Source organism: Motacilla alba, chromosome 1, assembly GCF_015832195.1.
Source record: "Motacilla alba alba isolate MOTALB_02 chromosome 1, Motacilla_alba_V1.0_pri, whole genome shotgun sequence".
Classification (NCBI taxonomy): domain Eukaryota; kingdom Metazoa; phylum Chordata; class Aves; order Passeriformes; family Motacillidae; genus Motacilla; species Motacilla alba.
This window is the reverse complement of record NC_052016.1, coordinates 8,271,130-8,294,949: the sequence shown is the minus strand read 5'-3', so window position 1 is coordinate 8,294,949 and position 23,820 is coordinate 8,271,130. Positions and strand designations below refer to the sequence as shown.

General features: G+C 42.1%; 1 protein-coding gene across 1 annotated transcript; it reads left to right on the top strand.

Annotated features, from left to right (window-relative positions):
- Nucleotides 1–4,145: 4,145 nt before the first annotated feature.
- XK (X-linked Kx blood group) lies at nt 4,146–22,648 on the top strand. The gene is made up of 3 exons (XM_038140186.1): nt 4,146–5,345; nt 13,451–13,713; nt 18,686–22,648. Exons 1-3 carry the CDS (start codon nt 4,852–4,854, stop codon nt 19,510–19,512), a joined length of 1,584 nt encoding a protein of 527 aa, XP_037996114.1. The 5' UTR covers nt 4,146–4,851; the 3' UTR covers nt 19,513–22,648.
- Nucleotides 22,649–23,820: the final 1,172 nt, after the last annotated feature.

The following is a 23,820-nucleotide window of genomic DNA, read 5'->3' as shown; positions in this document are numbered from 1 at the left end:
CAGCTTGGAGTTTAGTGAGTTGGTTTGATTTATTTTGTTTAGGTTTCTGTTTTTCTTAGTAGTTCTTTCATTTTCTATGTGTATTTGAGTTTTTTGGGGTTTTGAGAAATTGGTTTCGGAGGAAGTTTATGGTGAGAATGTACGGAGGTTTTGGGCTAGCTCTAATGGGATTTTGACATTTATTTAGTTAGGTTTGTTTGAGTTTCTAACAGGGTGAAGTGTTGTGGGATCTCTGTTCTGTTAGCAATAGAAATAGGCCCTGTTTTTATGTGCTGTGCTGGGATGGGTGTGTACCGGTGCCGACGAGGGTGTAGTATTTTTGTGGTTCTGATGTGTTGGGTTCGTAAATTTATGTGGTTCAATATATAGTTTAAAATAGAAAGAAATATAAATTTAAAAATATCAAATTATAATGGTAAACATAAAAATAGAAACAAATAGATAAATACATAAAACTGTAATATATAGTATGTTATTGTAACATGTTATAACATACAAAATATAGTCTATTATATATACACAAAATATATAAATATAGATTTTAAATATAAAAATAATTAAATACAGTTTAAAATAAACGGGGTGTTTTTTTGGTTTTTATTAGGTTATAGGCAGGTTTTTAAATAAATAACATAAATATAAATAATATAAAATTACAAATCCAAATATCCAAATATATAATATATATAACGATATCTATAAATATTAATGATAAATCAATATAAGTAAGTGATACATAACATGTGTGTATATATAAAAATATATATTAAAATGTATTTTCTATAATATGTATAATCTCTAAAATAAATAAAAATATATAAATGGAAATGTGAATATAATTATGAAAAATATAATATCTAAAAATTTGTAATACACTACAAATAATACTCTAAATGTAATACTCTGAAAAATATGGTTTAAATAAAGGGGGGTCTTTGCTTTTTATTTGGTTTGAGGCAGGGTTTTTATTTTAAATAATACAGATATTGATAGTGTTATATAATTCTACGTATAGAAATATATAATCACGATTTAAAAACATATATAGAAATATAAAATATAAATGAATAGAAGCGATAGGAAGAGATGTAATATAGAATACAAATAACACTATACATCAAGATACATTTTAAATGTAAGTGGGGAATGTAAATATAAAAATAGAACATTTTAAAAAACTTAAATACAGTTTAAAATAAAGGGGTTCTTTTTGGCTTTTATTTGGGTAGAGGCAGGGGTTTTATTTTAAATCATAATAAAGGTGTCTCCGAAATAAAAATCTTACTACAGAAATATAAGATCAATATATAGATATGTGTATAAAAAAATATATGTAAGCAATGGGAAGAGATGTAAGATAGAATATAAATTTTTATATAAATAGAAATTTATACATATAATTGTATAAATAAACATTCTACATCAATGCACATTATAAATATAAATGTGAATTAAAGATGAAAATATATAGAAATGAAATATATTTAAATATTATATTTAAATATTGTTTGAAAGAAGGCTTTTTTTTTGTTTGTTTTTTTGTTTGTTCCTATTGGGTTAGAGGCAGGTTTTTCGTTCGGCGTTGTGGGTGCATTGGTTTGTTGGTTTCTGGCGGGCGCTGCTGTTGCGGTGCCAGCCTCGGTTGGTTTTTGTTGCCCGGCTGAGTCGGGCGGCAGTGCTGCCGCCTTGCGGGCAGAGCGCGGTAGCGCAGCCGTGCGGCGGCGGGCGAGCGGCGGCGGCGGGAAGGCGTCCGTGTGGCGGTGCCGTGCAGCGGCCGGCATGGCGGGAGCGGCGTGTGGGACTGGACTGACCTTCTCGAGATGGCGGCAAAATGGCGGGAAAATCCAGCTTGGGCGATGATAGCCGAGCTTAGCCGAAGAGCCGAGTGTAGCCGAAGAGCCGGTGATAGCCGAGGGTAGCCGAATGTAGCCGAATTTACACCCAAAGCCGAACATCACCGACTTTCGCCGAACCGAGCCCGCTTCGGCCCAAGAACGGAAACAAGACCAATTTAGACCAAAAGCCGAAATGAAACCAGTTCACACCAAGAGCCGACCCACGTGTGAGCTGCGAGGATGATGAGGGGGCGGCTCCTGCCGGGCAGGGCGCAGCGGGCGGGGGTCTCCCGGCGCGGCGCCGCCCCTGCGCGCCCGAGGAGCCGCCGGAGGAGCCGCTTGAGGAGCCGCTTTCCTGCCGGGAGCGCGGGTTGCGACTTTGGAAAGTTCTTTTATGTCCTGGTTTTGACGTGGGTTTTAGGAATTTTTTTGTATCGTTTTGTTTTGTTTGCAGTTGGTGTATGGTACGGGATGTGGTGGTGTGCTTCTTGAATGTTATGGTTCTCGGTTCAGGTGTTGATGAGTAGGTTGTTTTGAATTCAGTGTTGTTGTCGGGTTTTATTTTTCTCCCCCGCTCTTACGTTTTTTAAGGTTTACAGTGGGTTTTATGTGTCGTAGCATGAATTAGAAGTTAGGTTTTGAATTCTGCTGTGGTGGCTTTTATTAGCGTGAGTATGTAGTGTTTGTTTTGGTGGGTTTGAGGTAGTGTCATGTAGTTACTTGGTGAGGGGTTTTTAATCTTTACAATTACATTCTTGTTTATTATCTTACTGGGCTTTTACTTATTTGGATTGTTTTGTTGGAGTGTATGTTTAATTGTTAGGGATCCTTTGGGAGATACTGTTGATGGTTACGTTTCTCTTTTGCCTTCACGTTTATTACTAGGTGGTATTTTTATTTTGATAGTTTGAGGCATTTTGGGTTAATTGTGTTAGGAATCATTTTTTTGTTGTTAATTTAAGTTTATGTAGAATCAAGGCCTGTAGAATCAAGGTTGATTTGATTCTTTAGAGATGCACCTTATTGTTTGAAAGCAGGACCCCTGCTTTTCTAATATTTTAAACACTGTGATCTTTCAGAATGTATTTATTGTATTAGTTTTGTATTGTAGATTATGATAGAAATTAGATTTTATAGCTTGTTAAAAGCAGTGACAATACTAAGCTTCTTAGTGGTAGAACAAACTGTGTATATCCATATTATGAATATTAAAGCTGTGATTATATTTTGCCTTAAATAAAAGTCCAACCTTGAACAGTATGATTTTGCATCGGATTGTTTATTTCTGTACTTACCTTTCATAGTGTTGGCAACACTTCCTTCCAGAATAGTCATGACTCAGTGTTCCAAAAGCTTTTCAGTGGTTATCAAAAGTAAAATAAATCATTTTAGAATGAGATAAATCATCCAGGATGCACACAGTGGTAGTTTCACCTTAGTAGGTGGTAGTAACACCTTAGTGGTAGTTTCCCACAAGAAAAGACAGGTTGCTTTTGGTCTGTAGATTAAAGTTTCCCACTCTAGGTATTTATTGTCAGTCTGCTTAAATCTCAATTTCCATAGCTTCTTCCCTTTCCAGAAAGACCCTCCATTCCCAGTGAAGAACACAAGCACTAAATTCACCTTGGCTTGCCCACAACAAGGTTTCCATCTTTATCATCTGTATGAGCTTAGCTCAACTTGAGCTGAGCAATGGGACTCCAGAGTTGCCAGTGCAGTAGTTAAAAGAAATGGCCAAGTGTTTATTGGCACTTTTTGTGGAAATCTGGTGACACCCTAACTTGCATTAAAGAACAGTAGCGGATAAGCAGAAGTAGCCAGTAGTGTTATCCCATTAATAATATCTCAGACTTCTTGTCTTGCCTTTTTCTTGTGCTCCTGTAGGTCCCAGGTCTGTAGCTAACCCCCACAGGGTGATCAGCAGTTACCTGGGAACAGGCAGGAAGAAACAAGATCTGTCACCATAGTCAGGTGAGCATGAACCACGTACCTGCACCAAGAGGAGGAAAGAAGCAATAACTGGAGACTCCTGTGCAGGTACCATCTGCCAACCTGGCTTGGTACCTCAGTTTTGTTTCTTGCCAGGTGCTCAGGTTCAGGATTTCATGGAGGGATTACAAAGGCTTGTCTTTTCCTCAGGCTGTGGCCTCGTGCTGCTCTTCCATGCAAGCATTGGTGATACTGCTGGGGTGACCGTACATATCTCCAGAAGGACTCCAGAATTTTGGTGGCGAGGGAGAAAGGATCCTGCTGGTGAGGAGGAAAGGCCCAGGGACAGCAGGCAAATGCTGCAGGTCAACAGCTGGTGTCACAGCAGAGCTTAGGGTTCTGTGGCCCAGAGAACCTTTGAAGGAAAAGGTCTGGCAAGCAAGAAGAGAGCTACCTGGCAAAGAGCTAAAAGGGCGCCTCTGACACTGCCACACTGCCCTGATCAGGGAGTCTGAGCTGGGTGCATCAGAAGAGCCTCTCCGGCACTCACAACTCCTTTTCTGCCTTTGTTTTTTTGGTTGTGTTGTGAGGTTTGTTTGTTTGTTTATTAATTAAATCATCTCTCAGCCTTTATTCTTGCACAGGGTTATTGTCTTCCTGGTACACACTTTGTCCTTGCCTTTTCCTTTCAGATCTCTATTTTATCACTCTCTACAAGTCCCTGACAGGAGGGTGTAGCCAGGTGGGGGTCAGTCTCTTCTCACAGGCGAACACTGATAGGACTAAAGGACATGATCTTAAGCTCCACCAGGGCAGGTTTAGGTTGGACATTAGGAGGAATTTCTTCACAGAAAGGATGATTAGACATTGGAACGGGCTGCCTAGGGAAGTGGTGGAATCACTGTCCCTGGAGGTGTTTCAGCAGAGCCTGGACGTGACACTCGTGCCACGGTGTGGTTCTTCTCCAGCCTAAGCGATCCCGTGGCTGGGTGATCCCCCCAGCCTGACAAGCGCCCTGAGGGGCACCCGCTCACCCCTTCCCACCAGCCCCCAGCTCAGCCCTGTGTCTGACGGTGAAGGAGACACGATGAGGGGCAGCTCCCCGTGCACCGCCGGGGAACCTTCCCCCGCTTCCAGCCCAGCCAGGGTCCAGCCCCGGCCAGGATCCGGAGCCGGGCAGGATCCAAGCGCGGCCAGGATCGAGCCCCGGCGCGGATCCAGCCGCAGGCTGCAGAGGCCGCGGGCCGGCGGCGGGCGCGGCGCTCCCTCTGCCGGGGACTGGGCCCCGGTGCGCGGCGGCGGCGGCTGGGCGGGCCGGGCTGGGGCGGCCGCTGCGATGAAATTCCCGGGCTCCGTCCTCATCTCCCTCGTCCTCTTCGTGTCCGAGACGGCGGCCGCGCTGTGCCTGAGCGCGGGGTACCACGACACGGGGGACCGCATGTGGCAAACGCTGACGCTGCTCTTCGCCCTCTTTCCCTGCGCGCTGGTGCAGCTCAGCCTGGTCTTCATCCACCGCGACGTGAGCCGCGACCGCCCGCTGGTGCTGCTGCTGCACCTGCTGCAGCTGGGGCCGCTCGTCAGGTCGGTGAGTCCGCGCCGCCTCCACGGCCGGGGCCGGGGCCGAGCCCGGGGGCGCCCGGAGCCCCCCGGCCTTTGTGCGGCGCGGGCGGGGCCGCTCCCGCTCCGCTCCGCCGGGAGCTGTCCTGCCGCAGCCGCGGGAGGAGCGGTCCTCTGGGAATGCCTCGGGCACAAACCTGCGGGTACCCCGGGGAAAGGGGCTCAGCCCTGCCGGGCAGCGGGGAGCCGCGGGAGCCCCTCCGCGTCCCGCTCTGCGCTGGGTTCCCATCCCCGTGGCTTCTTGCAGATGGTCGTGTCTGTTCGCTGCTGCCTCATCCGCAGCGCTTTGCTCTCAGATCGCTTCCAAGAGAGAACGGGAGATTCTTCGCTCGGTTACGAGTGAAGAACAACGATAGTACCCATCCCATCCGTGCGTCTTGGAACATCAGTGGTGCTCTAGTCTGTCTTTGCCTTCCAAACGTGAGCTTACTGCCTCAAATTGCTTTGGAGATTTTTTCTATTCCAGTTCAATGTCTCACTGAAAATACCTGTAGGGAAAAAAAAAAAGTTACAGCAGTGTGCAACTCCAATACAAAATGTTTCTGGGGGGCATTAATTTTAAATTTATAATAATTTTTTATTTAAAAAGAAAGGGAATTAAATGCAGTGTGTATGTAGTAGAGGCAAGCAGAAGTATCACCAACTTTTTGAAATTCCTGAATGGTGTGTTAAAGAAAGATTTGTTCACACTAAGGAAAGGTGACTGGTTTGGATGTTACAAAATATCTTACACTTAAAAAACACAGACTACCTCTATAACTATGCATGGATATTTTGCTTGCTTTGTTAATATTTTAAAGATGTTTAAGTTGTGGCTTAACAATTCTGAAAGAGCTCTGGTTTTCTAAAAGCTAAGAACAAAATGCTTCCCCATTTTTGGAAAATAAGAGAGGAACCAAAGAGAAAGAAACTATCAAAAATTAAGTACATGACTTTTGTTATTCTAAATCAATTTGTTGTGGTAAGATGAGGAAAGAATCTAGTGTCAAGCCAGAATATGTGAGGAAGCAAACAAAGGATTTGAGCAAAAAGAAGAAATTGAAGGTTTTTCTTTTTAATTATACGAAAGACACATAGATTTATATTTTGACCTCAACCACCAAGCGTTACTTGACTTTCTGTTTCTTTCTCAACATCAAGTTTTCAGTTTGCAACACAAATCTTATCTTGTCCAGAACAACTGCTCTCTGGTGAACTTCCAGCTGCAGCTGCTGCTGTAAAACTAGTAAGCATATGGAAGCCTTCTCCTCTCCTCTAGTGTGTTGCTGACTCTGCACTTTTTCCTTTCTCAAAGATTTACAAACTTAGCATTTCCAGGAGCTTTGAGATGTTCTGGATGTGCTGCAGCATACTTGTGCTGTGCCAACAGCACAAGTGACACAAGTGATGCCGTAGTCCCCATGGTGTCATTTAGGCATGACAAGGTGATGTATGCTGACCTCTCTCTAAACCCAGGATAACTGGAATGATGATTACTAATTGAATAGTGTAGTACATTCATACTACCTGAAAAACTTATTTTCTGCTAAAGGCTGGAAGGACTCTACAAATTAAAAGTTTAATACAAACCAAGCTCTCTTTACTTCTAGGGAAATGTGTCTCTTTGTAGGACACAGCACAAATGTCTGGGAAGGCAAAGTGATCTGAACAGACAGTAAAGGGTTTTGGGGTTTGGGTTTTTTTTCCTTCCTTGCCTTCCTGCAACTAAAGATTGCTGTGTCTTTCAGAAGAGGAAACTGGTTGATTCCTGTCAGATATAGCTCTGCACTGTAAATGTTGTTGTGTTTTCAGCACACAAAAGATACCTTCCCTTTCCCTGCTTTGTACAGGAGGCTTTCTATCGTGTGTGGACTGGCATATACACAAGGTTTGGGTGATTGCTGGTAGGCAAAGTATATTTTGGTTGTATCATCACTGCACTGTGGCTTTTACTTTTGTAAGCTGAAAAGGACCATTGTCCTTGCAGGCATTTTACTCCATCCATGTAGGCAAACCCCTGCTCCTTTGCTCCAGAGAATCCTGCTGCTCTCAGTCATCTGCTTCCCTCGTGTGAAGCCTGGCTCCATCCTTCCTGCTGGGACTCTTGTGCCTCCACAGGGCTGCTTAGGGAGGGCTGGGCCAAATTAGGTCAAATGGGACACAGACAGTGGAGCCTCCCCAGGCTCTGTCTGCTTGTGGCAGGGGAATGAAACGTTTAAGAACCTTGAGGGTGTGTGTGATGACTTGCTGCAACAGAGAGCTGGCAGCTTTGGCTGGCTTTAAAAGAAACTTCACAACAACTTTTTGACTATCTCTGTTTGATACAGCATAGTCAGGATTTCTCTGTTCAGACTTAAATACTCAGATATCAGTGCACTGCTTTACCATCAGCCCATATGTGTTGTGTGAGTTTTTCTTCATCATCTTAAAATCTGGATTTTTTTTTCCCCTTCCTTTTTTTCCCTAAAAAAAAAACTCTTTTAGATTTGGGGAATGGTTTGGGAATATCTTGGCAGGGAAGGAGGGTATTTAGCCTTGCAAGCCAAATGATTCAGCCTATTTTGAATCATCTGAGTGATGGAAAAAAAGTACTTTCTCTCATAGAACCTTCTTGCATGCCACCACCTTCCCCAAACACCCACACTCCACCTGTTCGGGAGGCACTCGCTGTCCTGCTGCTGCCACTGGAAGGACTAAAATTAGGTAGCATCCCTCTTCCCAGAGAGGACTTTCGGTCCTGTTCATGTACCCTTTTTAAATTTCTTCTCCCACTCCCTAGGAGTTTCTCTATAAATTCAGAGCAATTTGTACAGCAAAATTCCTACTCCTCTTCGTGGCCTGGCTGTGATCCTTCGGATGCAGGCATGCCAGAGATTCTGCAGAGACTTGGCTAGAACAAAGTGACTGCAGGTTTTTGGGCATCGTGGGGATTCCTGCAGCATTTCAGGTCAATGCCACTCCTTATGAATGCACTTGTCTGGATGCTTAAAAGATTTATTCGGGTAGGTTTGGGTTTGGGTTTGGTTTTTTTTTTTTTTTTTAAAGGAAATTATTTTACCAGACCAAGTAAATTATAACAGAAAAAATTACTCAAAGCAGTAGTCAGTGTCTATGAGAGGTTCATTACTTTTTTCTCTAGGGAAGGTCATGATGAGCTTTTTGGCTCAGGCTGCTCCTGTGCTAGAGCCTGTCTCTTTGTTCCCATCATTTGGGTGGCACTTGTAGCACCGAGGTCACCTTGAGATTTTAAGCACTGCTACAACTACAATACATAATTACTAGATGTAGTTTTGCTGGTGTACTCATCTACACTTAAGGATTTCTTCTAAGTGTAAATAACCCCTCAGAGAATCAGGGAATTGTTTAGGTTGGAAAAGACCTCTAAGATAGTGAGTTCAACTGAAACCCAGCACCACTTTGTTCACCACTAAACCGTGTCCATGAACACCACGTGCCTTTTGACCATTCCTAAGCATGGTGATTACATGATGACACCACTTCCCTGGGCAGCTTATTCCAATGCCTGACTGCCCTTTCAGTGAAAAAATCTTTACTAATATCCACCTGAACTTCCCCTGGACCAACTTTCGGCCATTTCTTCTTGTCCTGCCTCTTGTTATCTTGGAAGAAGAGACTGATCCCTGCTTCACTACAACCTCTTCAAGGAATTGCAGGGTGTGATAATGTTCCCCCTGAGCCTCCTTTTGTCCTTACCCTTCATGATAGGCACCAGAGAACCCCCTGTTAACTTGCTTGCCCTTTTCAATTCTTCAAGTAATAAAAAGGTCAAGAGCTGAAGTGCAGATTTCCAACAAACTGACTTGGCCAGTTGGGGCTTACAGTCACACACTGGGGATGTTGGTGGTGCTGGGACCGTGAGTCTGCTGGATGCAGGGATGTCTCCCACCTGATTTACTGAAGACTGTACGGAACTGGCATCATCAAAACCAACTGGTGTGAACCTGCCAGTGCTTCCTTCTGCTACCAACTTCATGGAGAGGGAAGTTTGAGTGGCTGCGGGTATCTTTGGAACTCTGTTCCCTGGTGCTCTGTTAGTGCAGTGCAAGCCCAACTTGTTTCGTGTGAGGAAATGCAATCAGGGGAGGGCTGGGTCAGCAGAAGGATGAGCTCTTGCAAAACAAATCTCAGATAAAGATAACAGGCCCCCTATATAGAACACTAATGACTGTTTTCCTCAGGTTATAATAGGACAAGGATATAAACAGTAAACTTTTATTTTTTTTTAGGGGATCAGGCTTTGTTTCTCAAGACATAAGGAGAAACAATTACATGTACTATGTAGACAGCAGCACAGCAGATGCAGGAGGAAACTTGCATCAAACTGCCAGAGGACCTGCTGTTTTGGCCAAAGTTTGATTGTGTGAGCTGCAGGAAGTAAAAAAAAAAAAAAAAAAAAAAGAAAAAACAAAACCTCCAATTTTTTTACAATCATGTTTTGGACATCTAATTCTGCAGTTTGAAATCTAATAAGCTCTAATGGTGCAGATACTGTTTCAGTGACGTTGTGCAGAAACCTTGTCCCCTGTGAGTAGTCTCTCTTTGCTAATGACCTGCTTAAAAGTTCAAAATAGAACAGGTCTGAAAACTTCCCTTCCTTGTAGGACTTCATCGGCAGTCCTCACTGCAGGAGATCCTCCTAGCTTTAAACTTAACAGCTCTTGATGTGCCTCCCTCTTTTCCAGATGGGAAGAATATGTTTAGACTCCCTTCAGGCTATTTTCTTTCCTTTATTCTTGAGCAGATGTGTTAGGTGTCCATGGTGAGGTGAACAGGAAATCAGTGCAGGTAAAAGGTAGAACAATGAGTGAGGAGCAGATCTTTGCCTGATGGAGGTAAGTATATCTGCAGGACTGATAAGTCTTTTGCATACTTCTCTAAAGAGAAGGAATTAGTGAAAATTATGTGTCAGAGAAATCTACTTCTACTTTTACAGAGGGTGTGTATGGATAGGTCTCAAATAGCCATTTGTTCTTGGAGTGCTGGTTGGGTGTGGAAAGTTCCCTGTTTTCATTGCCTTCTCCCTCTTCACACCACCATTATTTTGCCTGTGTTCCAGTCCCACGCATCCATGATTAAAAGAGGGAATAAGGTGCTCACTCTCAGCAAGTACATAAGGGTAGGATTATTCCTCCTACTTACTGTGTAGAAGACAAATGTGTTGGGGCTGAATCACTCTTTGTGGGCATCGTCAGGATCCCTGGAAAAGTGTGGCTCTTCTTTCTGCCAAGATATGGCAGCAGGGGAGATAGCAGCACCATCCTTTTCTTACCTCTTAACTTTCACTGTAGAAGGTAGATCTCGCTCTTTTTCCTCAGAGCAATTTTAGTTCCTTCAGAGCTTTGTGCTGTGGTTGTCAGTGCCTTACATGCAGAGGACACAGCCAGCTGCTTGCCTTCTGCTCTTGACACCATGTGAAGGGCTCTTGAAGTGGCCCTAAACATCATTGCAGGAGATGGATTGTGCAGAAGTTGGGATCTTTCACTCTTGTCCCTCTGGAGCAGAGCAGCAGTGAGAGCTTCTGTTGAATTCACCATGCTGCAGGAGCTTGTAACATGGGGGAAAGCTGCCATGAAGCAATCCCCTTCTTGCATCGTCTCTTAGTTGTATTTCATGCTAAAAAGGAGCGAGCCAGGTAGTTCATTTAAAGACAAGATACCCAACCCCTCAGCATGTACTTCATAGGCAAGTCACAGTCTGACACAGCAGCATGATCTGCATTGATTCTTCATCCCAGTTCTGGACCCTTCTCACCTGCATGGTCATTTGAGTGCCCCTCCCACACTCTATTCCTTAAACTTTTGGATTGGTGCTTGTTCTCTCTAACTGCGGCAGATGCCAGTCTGCTCCTGCTGGAAGCAGTTGCTTGGGCAGTGGCACCAGCTGGAATCCTGAGCGCATTTGTTATTTGTCCCAGAAGGCTTGACTTCCAGAAACACTCTTGCATGAGACTGGCAGGGCCTGGGAGAAAATGGGCATCATTATCGATGTAATCTGAAAGCTTGCATATAGCATTTTTTATTACTCTGTTGTAGTGGTAAAAGCCCCATTGAGCTCCGAGGTTTGCTCATCAGACCATTTCACATCATGTTTGCTTTTCTGTATGGACAAAAAATCTCCATCACAAACAATATACTGCTGCTTAATACCCAGCTAATAAATAAAAATCAAATGCTTGCTCCAAAACTCGGGGTTTGGTTGGTTATAATGTTTGCTATTATCAGTAGTCTCATAAATCTGATCTCTTTAATGGGATCGCTACATATTTTTTAGATGGGTCCCTAGACTATATCTTCTTCTAATCACACAGAGCAAGAGTTCAGAGCCTGATGCTGAAATCCAGTTTTCCATATTATGCTCAGACTTGCCCTCAGCTCAGGGTGAATGCATGGCTGTGAATACTAAATGAGACAAAAATGGTCTGGGATCTTTCTTTTTGGAATAAAATCCATTTGTTGGTTTTAGAATCTATGCTGGCATCATAAAGACACAGTGCTTTATTAATTTTTCACACTTTATTTTTGGCTGTATGGATTCTTTCATGTGGAACAAGATTGACAGGAAGTGAAAAGATTAACGAGGGGAAGACAGAAAGTCACCTCTGTGAATGGAGCATTCAGAGCAGCAGGAATGTTGAATAGCTTTAGTCATAATGATAGCTGAAGCCTAGTGAATCCGGAATAGTACTATTCATCTAGAGTGTTTGAAACTTGCTAGTGGTCCAATTAGAGGAAAAAATGAAGTAAAGTTTATTAAAATAAACAGAAGTAGTTTTTTTTCCTTCTCCCTTCCCGCTCATCTTGTGATTTCACCTGTTCCTTGCTTGTTATTATTTCCTAGACAAGGGTGAATATTTCCTGATGTGTTTTGGGTCCTGCATGATGCCCAAGCTTGCCCTTGACACCTTCATACTCAAGCAGTTCTCTTAGAAGAGAACTACTCTTCATGAGTAAACTTTATGAAAACTAGGAACCAGTTTTCATACAGTTTTAGCCAGTTAAAAAACAATCATTGGAAGGAAGTTGCGGAAGATGGCCTTTCCTTGCAGATATCTCTCCAGGGCTGTTATCTTCTTTTATACTGCAGAAGCCAGATTGTCCTTGTTGCTGCAGCGTTTTCTGGATACAACCTTTTCTGTTCTCTCCCAAATGTATGGATTTGTCTCTGTGCGTGGGTGAAGGCAGCAAATAGTGTAACAATATGTAATTTATGAGTAGAAGTGTATGTGCTGGCACCAGTTTGTTCCTTGGGAGTTAGTTGGCAGTAAGTTAGACCTGTATAAACAAGAGGGTTTGGCTCCCACTGCGTTTAAAGTATGAAGAGCTGCAGCAACTGGAAACACTGCATCTTCTTTGTTAGAATATTTTTTGCCAGATTATAATTAATATTTCTTTAACAGTACAATAAAGGTAAGCCCACTTAAGAACTAAAGCTCCTATTTTTGTGCCTTAAAAAAAAAAATTGACTTCAAGGTTTGTGAGGCTCAAAACTCCTCCTTTTCACTGGTCTGGCATGTTACTGTGTTTTGAACCATTGCTTGGTAAAGTTTGGGGGTGTATGCACCTGCTTGTACCCTGAGATTCTCCCTTCAGATGTTTTAAGGCAAAGGTATGAAAAGTGGGTTTATTGCCATGTTCCATTAGCATATCACAGATGTATCAATAACAAGAAGAAAAAGACATGAGAATCTTAAGAAACACACTTCCAATTTGGGTCCTGGGTTTGGCAGCCTTATAGTGAATGAGCAGTTTAAGGACTTTATTGGGACACCAGAGAGCGAGGGCAGCTCATAGAACATAATTAAACCTTCTCAGTCTGAGGAGTCTCAGTCTGAGACTCAAGTCTCAGTACTACAAGCAGCCCAAAGGGCACTGCCAGGTTCCTGCCCTCTAGTAACATGTAATTTCTGTTTTAAAGAATGAAATCTGTCGTATTCCAAGTTTACCTACAGGCTTTGCTCTATGAAAAAAACGGCTTAGGACTTAGTATGTGACTGCTTAGAATACCAGGAAGTGGGGAGACCTTTCATTCTTTCCTTTTTCCCTGTTACTCTATCTCCTTGTTTGCTGTAGGTGTGTGGAAGCCTTTTATATTTACTTCCGTGCTGGCAGAGTTGAAGATCCCTATGTCAGCATCACAAAGAAGAGGCAGATGCCCAAAGATGGGTACTCAGAAGAAATAGAGAAGGAAGTGGGGCAGGCTGAAGGCAAGCTGCGCACACACAGGTCTGCGTTCAGCAGGGCCTCTGTCATCCAGGCGTTCCTCGGCTCAGCGCCCCAGCTCACGCTCCAGCTCTACATCTGTGTCCTGCAGCAGGAGGTCACGGTTGCCAGAAGTAGGTGGAGCTGTTGCTATGACCTTTTTGGTGTTTGGGTGGGAGGGCAGTCAGTTATAGCTGCCTTGCACAAGAACCAAGATTTCTGCAATGGGTTTCATCTCCCTGATAGCTTTTGATGGTGATGTTGCTTTCAAGTTTATATTGTCATGTTTTAGACTATGACACCTTCTGTAGCACACTTGGGCTGCTGTAAAAACACTGATTTGATAAAGTGACCATTATGGTATGAGAGGGAGGCAGCTGGTGGGACCGAGCTGTCTTCATGAAGAATTTAGGAAATTACCTCTGTTCCATTTTGTTTTTTGAGCAAAACTTTCTGGAAAATTCATTGGAGTACACTGCAGAGCATGTTTTGTCATGCTGCCTCAGGGAAGACATACTTTTAGGAATGCAATTTTAAATATGAACTGAGAACACGAACTGTCTTTACTTGTGCCATGCTCTGATTCTGGAACCAAAAGGCTCAGTAAGTTGCTATGCAACTCTGGTCATCTCATCTCTGGACCCAAGCTGTTAAGCCTTCACCAAACACAACATGGACTTATCAGGATGCATCTCTCTTACTGTGGAACTCTGCATCTTGCTTCCATTCCTTGATTTTCTGGCTCACTGCTAAATGGAGAACCATCTCCAGCTGGTCATGGGACAAACAGCTTTTCAGTGTGAGAAAGGACTTTGGCACCTCTGTGAACTTGAAGGTGCATTTCCACTGAAACGCTAAACAGCACATGTTGTATCTCTAAGGCCATGAGAGGATCTTTACCACCTTCACAGATAGAGAGGCTGAGGCTAAGTGCAAGTTAATTATTGAAATAAAGTAAAATATAATAAATAATAATAATATTAGTAATACCAATAATAATAATAGTAGTAGTAATGAAGGGGCTGAGAGGAGTGAGAGGGGTGGAGGGAGAGAGAGGGAAAAGAATAAAGCCCAAGAAAGACAAGTGATGCACAAACCATCCCCCAGCATCGATTGGCTCCTCCCAGATGACTCTCCCCAGTTAATACACTGAGTATGATACCAGTGGCATGGAATATCCCTCTGGATAGTTTGGGTCATCTGTTCTGGCTGTGCTTCTTCACAGCTTGTGTACTTCTTCACTGGCAGAGCATGGGAAATTGAAAAGTCCTTGACTTAAAGCACTGCTGGGCAACAATTTAAACAGTGTGTTATCAACATTATTCTTATACTGAATCCAAACTCAGCACTGTATCAGCTACTAGAAAAAAAAAATTAACTCTACCCCAGCCAAAACCGGAACATCATAGCAGTAGTTTCTTGGAAGACATTACTCCTTCCATTTCCTGAGTAAGACATTATTCCTTCGAGTCCCTGAATTCTTCATAACTAAGGTAGGTCCTTCAAATAACCGTGGCACTTGTGATGTGGGATGGGGACAATGTGATTAAATCCTTTGCTGAACAGTGCAATTAGCAAAATCTCCAGTCACTTTGCTGAAGATGGCATTTACTTGAGAAACGTCACCTTTTATTGTCTTTCTTTTATTACTGGTTTTGACCTTACTGTCATGATTTTCAAAGATAAGTCCTGTGTTCTAGATGATCACAGAATTGCATATTTAATAATACTTTGTAATGCTCTATTGCTTCTAGCTTATCTCTGCTGAGATAAGTTGTAATCACAAACTGATAAGTGTCATTCCTTGGGTGAAATGATCAGAGATAAGCTGGCTCCCCAGAGAGTTTGGTAAAGCCTCTTTCAAATGCAGCAGTTCTTTCATGCTTGCCAGGAGCATCTCCATACAGATGTCATTCTAAAATGCAGAAATGCAAATTAAAAAAAGGTGTTAGGAATGGTGCCAATGTCTGTGAGAGCTCCTTCATCAGAAAAACAAGAGTCCTAGCCATATTCTAGTTGTGTGTATCTTAGCTGCTGATACACTGAAACCTTCTGCAATCTCTGCATCCAGCCAGCCCAGTTCTTATTCCACACTTCAGATGTCTTCAGCTTCCCTGTTCTTTGACACTGGTCCTCCAAATTTCAGGCTCCTCTCCATTTGCATCTGTTATAACTATTACTGTCTTGTATTTTGATTTCCACTTGTTTTGTCTTGTCTCCTCATCGGTCTGTTATTTTTCTGGATTCCTAAATACCCTGTCATTCTGTGTAAATTCTGCTTGTTCAGGGGTAATGAGGTCAGTATCACCTGAGAACCTGAAGCTGTTTGCCATTGTGCTGGGGGTATGGCATGTCCTTTTCAAATCTGTTTGAAACTCCTTATTGCTTCCAGTGTTGGCTTGAACCCTTCTGAAAAGAGCATGCATCCTTGCCTAGCCCTTCTGTCAGCCAGAGCCACACTGCAAATTTCTTGTGCGTTTCATGGCATTCATTAATTTCTCTGGATGTTTTCTTCTGGATTATTTGGGTCTTGCCAGTCTGGCATTCTCCAAACTGTCATTTCACAATGTGCCAAGAATGTAAGATCAAGACAACCTGTAAAAGCAGGACCAACTCTTGAGGTTAGTGATGAGCAACATAAAGCTATGGTGACTGTTCAGCATGAAAAATGTAGAAGTGTTGGATGTAATACAACATTGGAAACCCAGATGTGTTAGCCTAATTTGAGTCCTAGTTCTATTTTGTATACATGTAACTATAGTATCTAGAATAGATTTCCGTGGTACTTGTGAGGTAGCTCATCTAGAGCAGAATTCGCTGTCTTAGCAGTTCTTGAAGTGGGAAGGCCCAGGTCTTGAAAGGACTTCAGATGTAAAAACAAAACACAACAAAGCAAATCAGTGCCTCCCTGGATGACTCTGTGAGGGTCCACCTCTGATTTGTCAGAAAAAGCCTTTTACAAAGAGGAAGGAAGAAGAGACATGCCACCTTTATAAGGACTGTTGGAGGATTTGGAAGTGTTCCAGGGGAAAATACTTGGCCTTTTAAATTTACATTTCTTTGCCTGCTCAGGACTAGTAAAAGCAACAGTGTCACTCTCTGGTATTTCCCTTTGTTGTTGCTTCAAACCATCTTTCTCACAGAGTTAAAAACTATGTTAGAACTGAAGGTTTGGTGACAATGATGAGCTTTTAGGAAAGGAGTAGGAGTGGACTGGTGTATTAAACCAGAGTCAGCATGACTTATTTTCTATCAATGGAGAAATGCCTCTTTTGAAAGCTTGAGTTTATAAGATAGGTTTGAGATTAATATAGATTCCCTAAAGTGAAAATGTGGAATAAGATCAATGTTTCAGCTTGTCAAAGCAGAAAGCAAGCAGAGTTCCAGCACAGCAGCACTCAGTCCTTGGTGGGTACATCTTTATGTTCCTTCAACTCTGAGAACATTCTTTTGCTTCATTAGCTGCTGGAATTTATGTTCTTTCACAGCTCAAAACTACAGGAAAGATTTTGTAAAAAGTCATAGGACATCAAGCAATATCTTGACTGGACTCACCTGCTCTTCTGCTTTCAGCTGATGTTTTTCTAAGGCATAACAATTAAAAATGCCCAGCTCTATGTGTCTTTTGCACATAAGTTTATTGTCACATGGTTATTTTAAGTCATTATCAGAGACATTATTCAGTGCTGTAAGAAAGATGTAAAAACTACTGACTACCTACAAACAATTTCAACATAAACATTTTCAGAGAATATATGCACCACCAAACTGGCATGTACAAAATTACCATATAAAATGATAAATGCTTTTCACCTTACTGAGTGCCTTGGAAAATTAGATTTAAAGACTTAATTATTTTCTAAAGTAATCCAGAGGTGTTTGTGGGTCATAATGGAAAAGAGATTAGCTGAAATGATAGAGAAAATTCTCTTAGAAAGTTGTTAGAGGTCTTAAAATACACTTGTTTCTCCCAAAGGATTGCTATAGCAAAACAGGGAATCCAGTTTATTTGTAGGATACAAATGTTTATGTGTAGGATATTGGCACACAAACTAATTAAAGGCTGCAGAAAACACTGGTTGCTAAGCATTGCAAATGTAATTGACATATCAGGAATTCCAAACAGTAATTATTTTATCTGAGGCAATATCAGCTATTCAGCTTGTTAGTAAAAATTGTGAGTAAATATTTATATAATTGTGCATGGAAATACAAAAAAAACCTGTGGGCAGCTAGCACTTTGTTTGTTTTCTGTGTCCAGTATTCATGTACATTTGTACCTCCTTAATACGGCGAGACAGGACGCCCTCCTGCAGTGCCAGGTAACATCTGGTCTCTGCCTTCACTTTCTGCAGAATTTAAATGTGAAACCTTCCTTTCAGGGATCCTGGGTAGGTGGGAGGTACTGAAAATTGATCTGAGTTTAAAGATATTTTAATAGGAGTGGGTTTTTTTTAATGCATGATGCAGATTAATGTACAAAGAAAATTGATGTATAGGAAAACACAGTGCATGCAGGTGAGTAAATATCTCTCTACACAGCCAGAGACAATGGGGACAGTGCTGGGTTTAAATTCCTTCAGCTTTCAACGTTGAGCTGTACCACATACCTTTTTTGTGATTTGCTTCGACACAGAACTTCACAAGCACCAAGTTATCTGCATGTCCAAGTTACTCCAAAGTTTCAGCTTCTATTTTGCAGTTTTTCATCTGTATGGAAAGGGAGTAGCACCCCTGGGCCTTGTGGAGTACTGTAGGAGTTTGGGAGCAAGTTGGATACTGTAATGAGCTGTGAAATTACCAAGGACAGCCTGTGTATGAACAGCCCTGGGCAGGGAGGGGTAGGAGGGACAGACACTTATAACTGCCTTCTCTTTCTTACCAGCTTCCTGAATAAGTATCAAACAGGGACCAAAATAGGAGGTAGGATTAGAGTATAGGGTAGAATTCATTTCCTTCACACAAGTTTGGGCTGTGAATGGATCCCGTGGTGTTACACCCTGCTGGGAATCCCCAGGAGTGCACTGACAATGACTGCACCTGCACTCCCCCGATGCAATGTCTGCTGCTAAGCTGAAGGTCCTGATTTGTCTTCTCTCTTTGTAGGTATTTTTATGGTGCTCTCTCTCCTGTCGATCGTTTACGGCGCCTTACGCTGCAACATCCTGGCCATTAAGATAAAGTATGACGATTACAATGTCCATGTGAAACCTGCTGCCTACCTCTGCATATTCATGTGGAGGAGCTTTGAGATCGCCACGCGGGTCACGGTGCTGGTGCTTTTTGGTTCAGTCCTTCAAATCTGGGTTTTCTTCGTCGTGCTATTGAATTTCTTAGGTTTCTTCTTCTACCCATGGATTCTCTTCTGGCTCAGCAAGTCGCCATTTCCTGAGAACATAGAGAAGGAATTGAGCAGGGTGGGCACTACCATCGTCCTGTGCCTTCTCACATTCCTGTATGCTGGCATTAACATGTTCTGCTGGTCGGCAGCGCAGGTGGAGCTCAGCGACCCTGACTTGATTAGCAAGTCCCAGAACTGGTACCGCATGACCGTGTACTACATCGTGCGGCTGATGGAGAACGCCTTCCTCCTGCTGATGTGGTACATTTTCAGAACAGACTTCTACCTCTATGTCTGTGCCCCAATGTTGTTCCTGCAGCTCCTGATAGGTTACTGCATGGGCATCTTCTTCATGTTGGTGTTCTACCAGTTCTGTCACCCGTGCAAAAAACTTTTCTCCTCCAGCATTACTGAAGCTTTGCTGTCCTGTTTCAATATCCTCTACTTTATTTGCCAGCATCACAAATCCACTCTACTGACAGGCAAGGTTGTGATGAAATCTCCTGAAAATACTGATGAAGCACGGGGCAGTAGCAAGACAATAGATTCTCAAAACAGGAATATTCATCAAAGTGTTTCTTCCAATGCCTAGTACAACTGGAAGCAAGTAGGTGCCTTTGGAAGGTGGCAGATCACCTGCTGGGAACATTGTGTATCTTAGACATTGTGTCTTGTGGGTAGGATTTCTTTCTTGCAGATGTAGCACTGCATGATGGCTGACATGCCTGTTTGTTGTGGAGACCAGTGTATGAGTATTTGTGTTTGTGTACGGAGAGCAATCGTTGTTTGTAGGTTTCTATTTCAGAGCCTTTTTGCACATAGGTTTATTGTCACATGCTTATTTTAAGTCATTATTGGAGACATCATTCAGAAACTGTCCTGATGCTCACCTTACTCAGGAAGTCTGAGGATGGAAGGCAATGAATTTTATTTCAGATAGGATGTCCCATGGCATGCCACCTAGCATGGAAACAGAGCTTAGACCTGGACTATGTATGGACTGTAGCTGTGGTCTGCTTTGATGAAATTGCAGACTGTTTTACACTCTAATCAGTGTAATAAGATAATACTACTCTCAGCGGTCAAAGAATTGGACTTGCACAATGTGCTGTAGTCTGGGTTGCCATGAAACAGCCAATTAGCCAGCACTGTCACAAAAATGTGACTGTGACTGAGGGTGGACAGAGGGGTTATTGGCTTTGCACTGTTTCACCCTTCATGTTTACTGCTTGTTAGTAAGGGAAGTAAATTTAACACATTAATTGTGATGTTCTGGAACAGCTCATTTTTCTTTCGTTATTATTTCATTAATACTTTGTGATGTTCTGGTGTCAGGGTGGTGTTCACTTTGTATGAATATCTAGAGGCTGGGCAGACAGTGTGTACCAGTCATGTCGGTGCTCTCCAGTGCACATCTCCAGCGAGTGACTCACCCCATCTCAAAATGTAGGTGATATGAGTCACTCTCTGGAGACCTGTTACTCAGTGTTAACCAGATGCCTTCACAATTAGTTCTGACTATCCATCTGACTTTTAGATGGCTGCAGTTAGAGAGATGAGCACTACCCTGATCATCAGGGGTTTGGCAGTGCACCAAGTAGGCAGCTCATTGACTTTTTGTACTTGGATAGAAGACACTGGTTCCTTCTTTTTGAGCTGTGATTTGTTATGATTAGTTTAATAGCATTTATTCAAAACCCTCTGACTTCTTTACCTCAGAAGTATCACGACCCTGATACTGAAGTCTGAAAGAGAAAATGGAAGTAACTGACTTTTTGTTCTCAGCAATACATCACCACAAATAAAAGTGCTTCTGTATTTTGCAAGTTTCTGAGAAAGCTTTAGCAGATGAACACATAAGAATTTAGTGTAAATACATGGACCCATATGTATTTTCACAAATTAAGTGAAAGCATTTTGCACTTTGTTTGCTTAGCACCTTCCTAACATTTTTTTTGAGTGTTACACATTATAGCTGCTCATGGAAACAAGTAATTGATGACCAAAGCATCTCCCAGTGCTTGAAGCTTAGCCTCCATTCTGTCTTCGTGCAGGATGTGAAGCTGTTAATAGGGATGACATCAGCATAATTGTTTTAGAAATGTCTCAAACTCAGGTCTGGGGTCATTTTTAATGAAATATGTCACCTGCAGTGCTTCAAAGACATAACCTGCTTTTATTTTTTTCTTTACTACAGTGTAAATGAATGTCTTCATATTTCAGTTTTATTATGGAGTTATGTTTTAATTTTGCTTAGTATGTGTCTATGTATGCTATGTGTATGTAGATGTCATTAAATTATTAGTGGGTGGTAATGGGATTTTTGGCCTGATTTTGCCATGGAAATGTACCTCATATCTGGGGAAGACACCAAACACCTCCATTCTAATTTCTCTGAGGAGAGGAGAATAGAATAGTGAAGTGACTCCTTGAAGACACGACTGTGTTTCTCTGGACCTTTGTATGTAAAAGTACAGTGTAGAATTTCTCTGTGCTTTTCTCAATGTAAAAGATTGTTGCTTTTTCTTTTTCAGTAGAGAGTTAAAGGAGCAAGGGAGAATGTAACCTTTTCTTTCAAACCTGTGGAGTTCAGCCCACAGGCTCAAATTTTCTGATGTTCTTAGCTAAAACTGAGTATCTGTCTTTATAACTGGACACTCATTAACATCAATAATCAGGGAATTACAGTGGCTGCCTATCTACAGATGTACCCCGGTCAGAAACGTTAGCCTTTGGGGGAAAATTTAAGAAGTAGCTTCATATGTAGGAGTAGTTCATGTCTAAAGAGAGAGCTTAAAGCGGAGTTTGGACACTGTAAGTGGTGGTGCAGTTGTGATTGTGCCATTTGGAAACAGTGAAAGCTTCACAAACCTCAGCCAGGTTGGTGCTGCAGTGAAATGTTGGTGCTGCAGTGAAGGCAAATGTAGGAGAGTTACAGAGCCAGGAGCCCAGGATGAATACACAGTGAGTACCATTAAACCTCACAGAAGACTGTATATGCATATTTAGAGTGTGTGTCGTATTACTTCTTATTTTTATACCAGTCTCCTGAAGTGCATGCATAGGGAGCTGAATATTTAAATCACTATTACGAGAGGGGAAAAAATAGTTTATATGGGTTCTATTACTGTCCTATGGTTTTGCCTTAGTTGTGCAGAATAACCAAATACATTTCAAACACTCCTCCAGCACGAGGGGCTGTTGCCTGTGCAGTGCCTGGTGTCACCATGGCCCAGGGTGGTTTATCCAGCTGTGCTGCCACTGCTGGTGGAGCAGTGCGGGAGGGAGTCGGAGACACACCGATGCTGTGTCAGACCAGGGCTTGAAGGGAGCAGCTGCTTTTTCTGAAGTGTGCTGTAAAGCTGGGAGAGGCAGTTTTTCTCCAGATAATGACAGTCTGGAGGGTGTTGTTATCAGTGCACCCAGTGGCTGCATGGAGAAGACATGAGACATGAGAGTATGAGTACAAAGTCTGTCTGTGTATGAATGAGTGATCTCTTGCTGCAAGTTCACTGTGCTTTTACTCTCCTCTATGAATGTTAGAGGGGCCTGTGTGTTCCATGGAAGGGTTTAGGGCTACTGCTGAAAACTCTACTCTTTTGAGTAGTCCTGAGTCACACCAAGGGTGGCTCAGCAAGGGTTATTTGTGTGTATAAGAGTATACAAGATCTCACACATGGGTTTTCTTTTATACTTGTAAAACAGCACCAATTAAAATGTTGAAACTATCCCTCAAGTTGTGTTGGTGTCAGTTCTTAGTGTGCTGCTTTCAAGAAATCTGAAGTAAAGGTAACAGAGCACACTGTCATCTGTCACCACATAGCAGCAGAAATGTTTGCAAGAAGACCTGACAGAAGAATTAATCTGTGATTGATTTAGGAGCTCTTTACCCCCACGCTTCCATTGCTGTTTAGAAGAACATTTTGTAAGAGGGGGGCAGTTTAAGAGGCCAGTGTTGTATGGAACAAGATTAGTATAGCTTACTCATTGTCAGTGTGAGAATATTTACTGGTTTACATTGAGAATTGAGAGGAAATAATTACCTTTTAAAGAATATTTTAACTTCTTTTCTGCACACTTGTTTTAAATCATCTGGGTTTACCATATACTTATATCTGACCCTGGCAGTATCTAGCAAAAGCAGTATTGAGGACTTTTGTGGAGGGATAGGAATGCACAAAAACTTTGCAACCCATGTGTTTCTAAATTTAAATAGATAAAATAGACACATTTTTTTAAAAGTATGGATGTAATTAGATACATTGTAACAAGTTGTGTGCACATTGCTTACATGAGCATTGAGAAAAGATTTTTAGAAGTCCTGGTGGTGATTGACACTACTGTGTGCTAGTAAGAGCTGCACTCCCTATAACAGAATTGGTGGATACTTGGGACTGTTGAAACTGTAATTTTAATTAAAAAAAAATTCTTTTTCATTTACAAGTAGTTCCTTTACTTTTTCCCCAGAGTAGCTGATAATATCTAGCCCAAAACAATGAACCATTTCCTATCACTTTTTACCTATTTGAAGGTCTTAAGTAGCAAAGAAAACAGTGTTTTGAACTCAGATGTTTGCAAGCCAGATGTCATCATAATCTTGTATTTTAAAATGAAGTTGTGGTGAGTGCCTCAACTCACTTGAGAATCATCACAGAAACATGAACATAGAGTAATATGGCAGGGATGCTAAGTTTGATTTACCAGAGACAGAAGACTTGAAAAGGTAGAGGTATTAAAGATTATGTAATTTCCTACCGACCAAGAAAAAAAATGTATCATAAAACTTCTAGGTCTTGGGGTCACCCAAGGTAAGTGTTTCAAAATGACGAATATGAAAGCTTACTGAATTTCTGCTCTGAACGAACTACTTCATATCCTGAAAAAAAAGGATAAAAAGGAC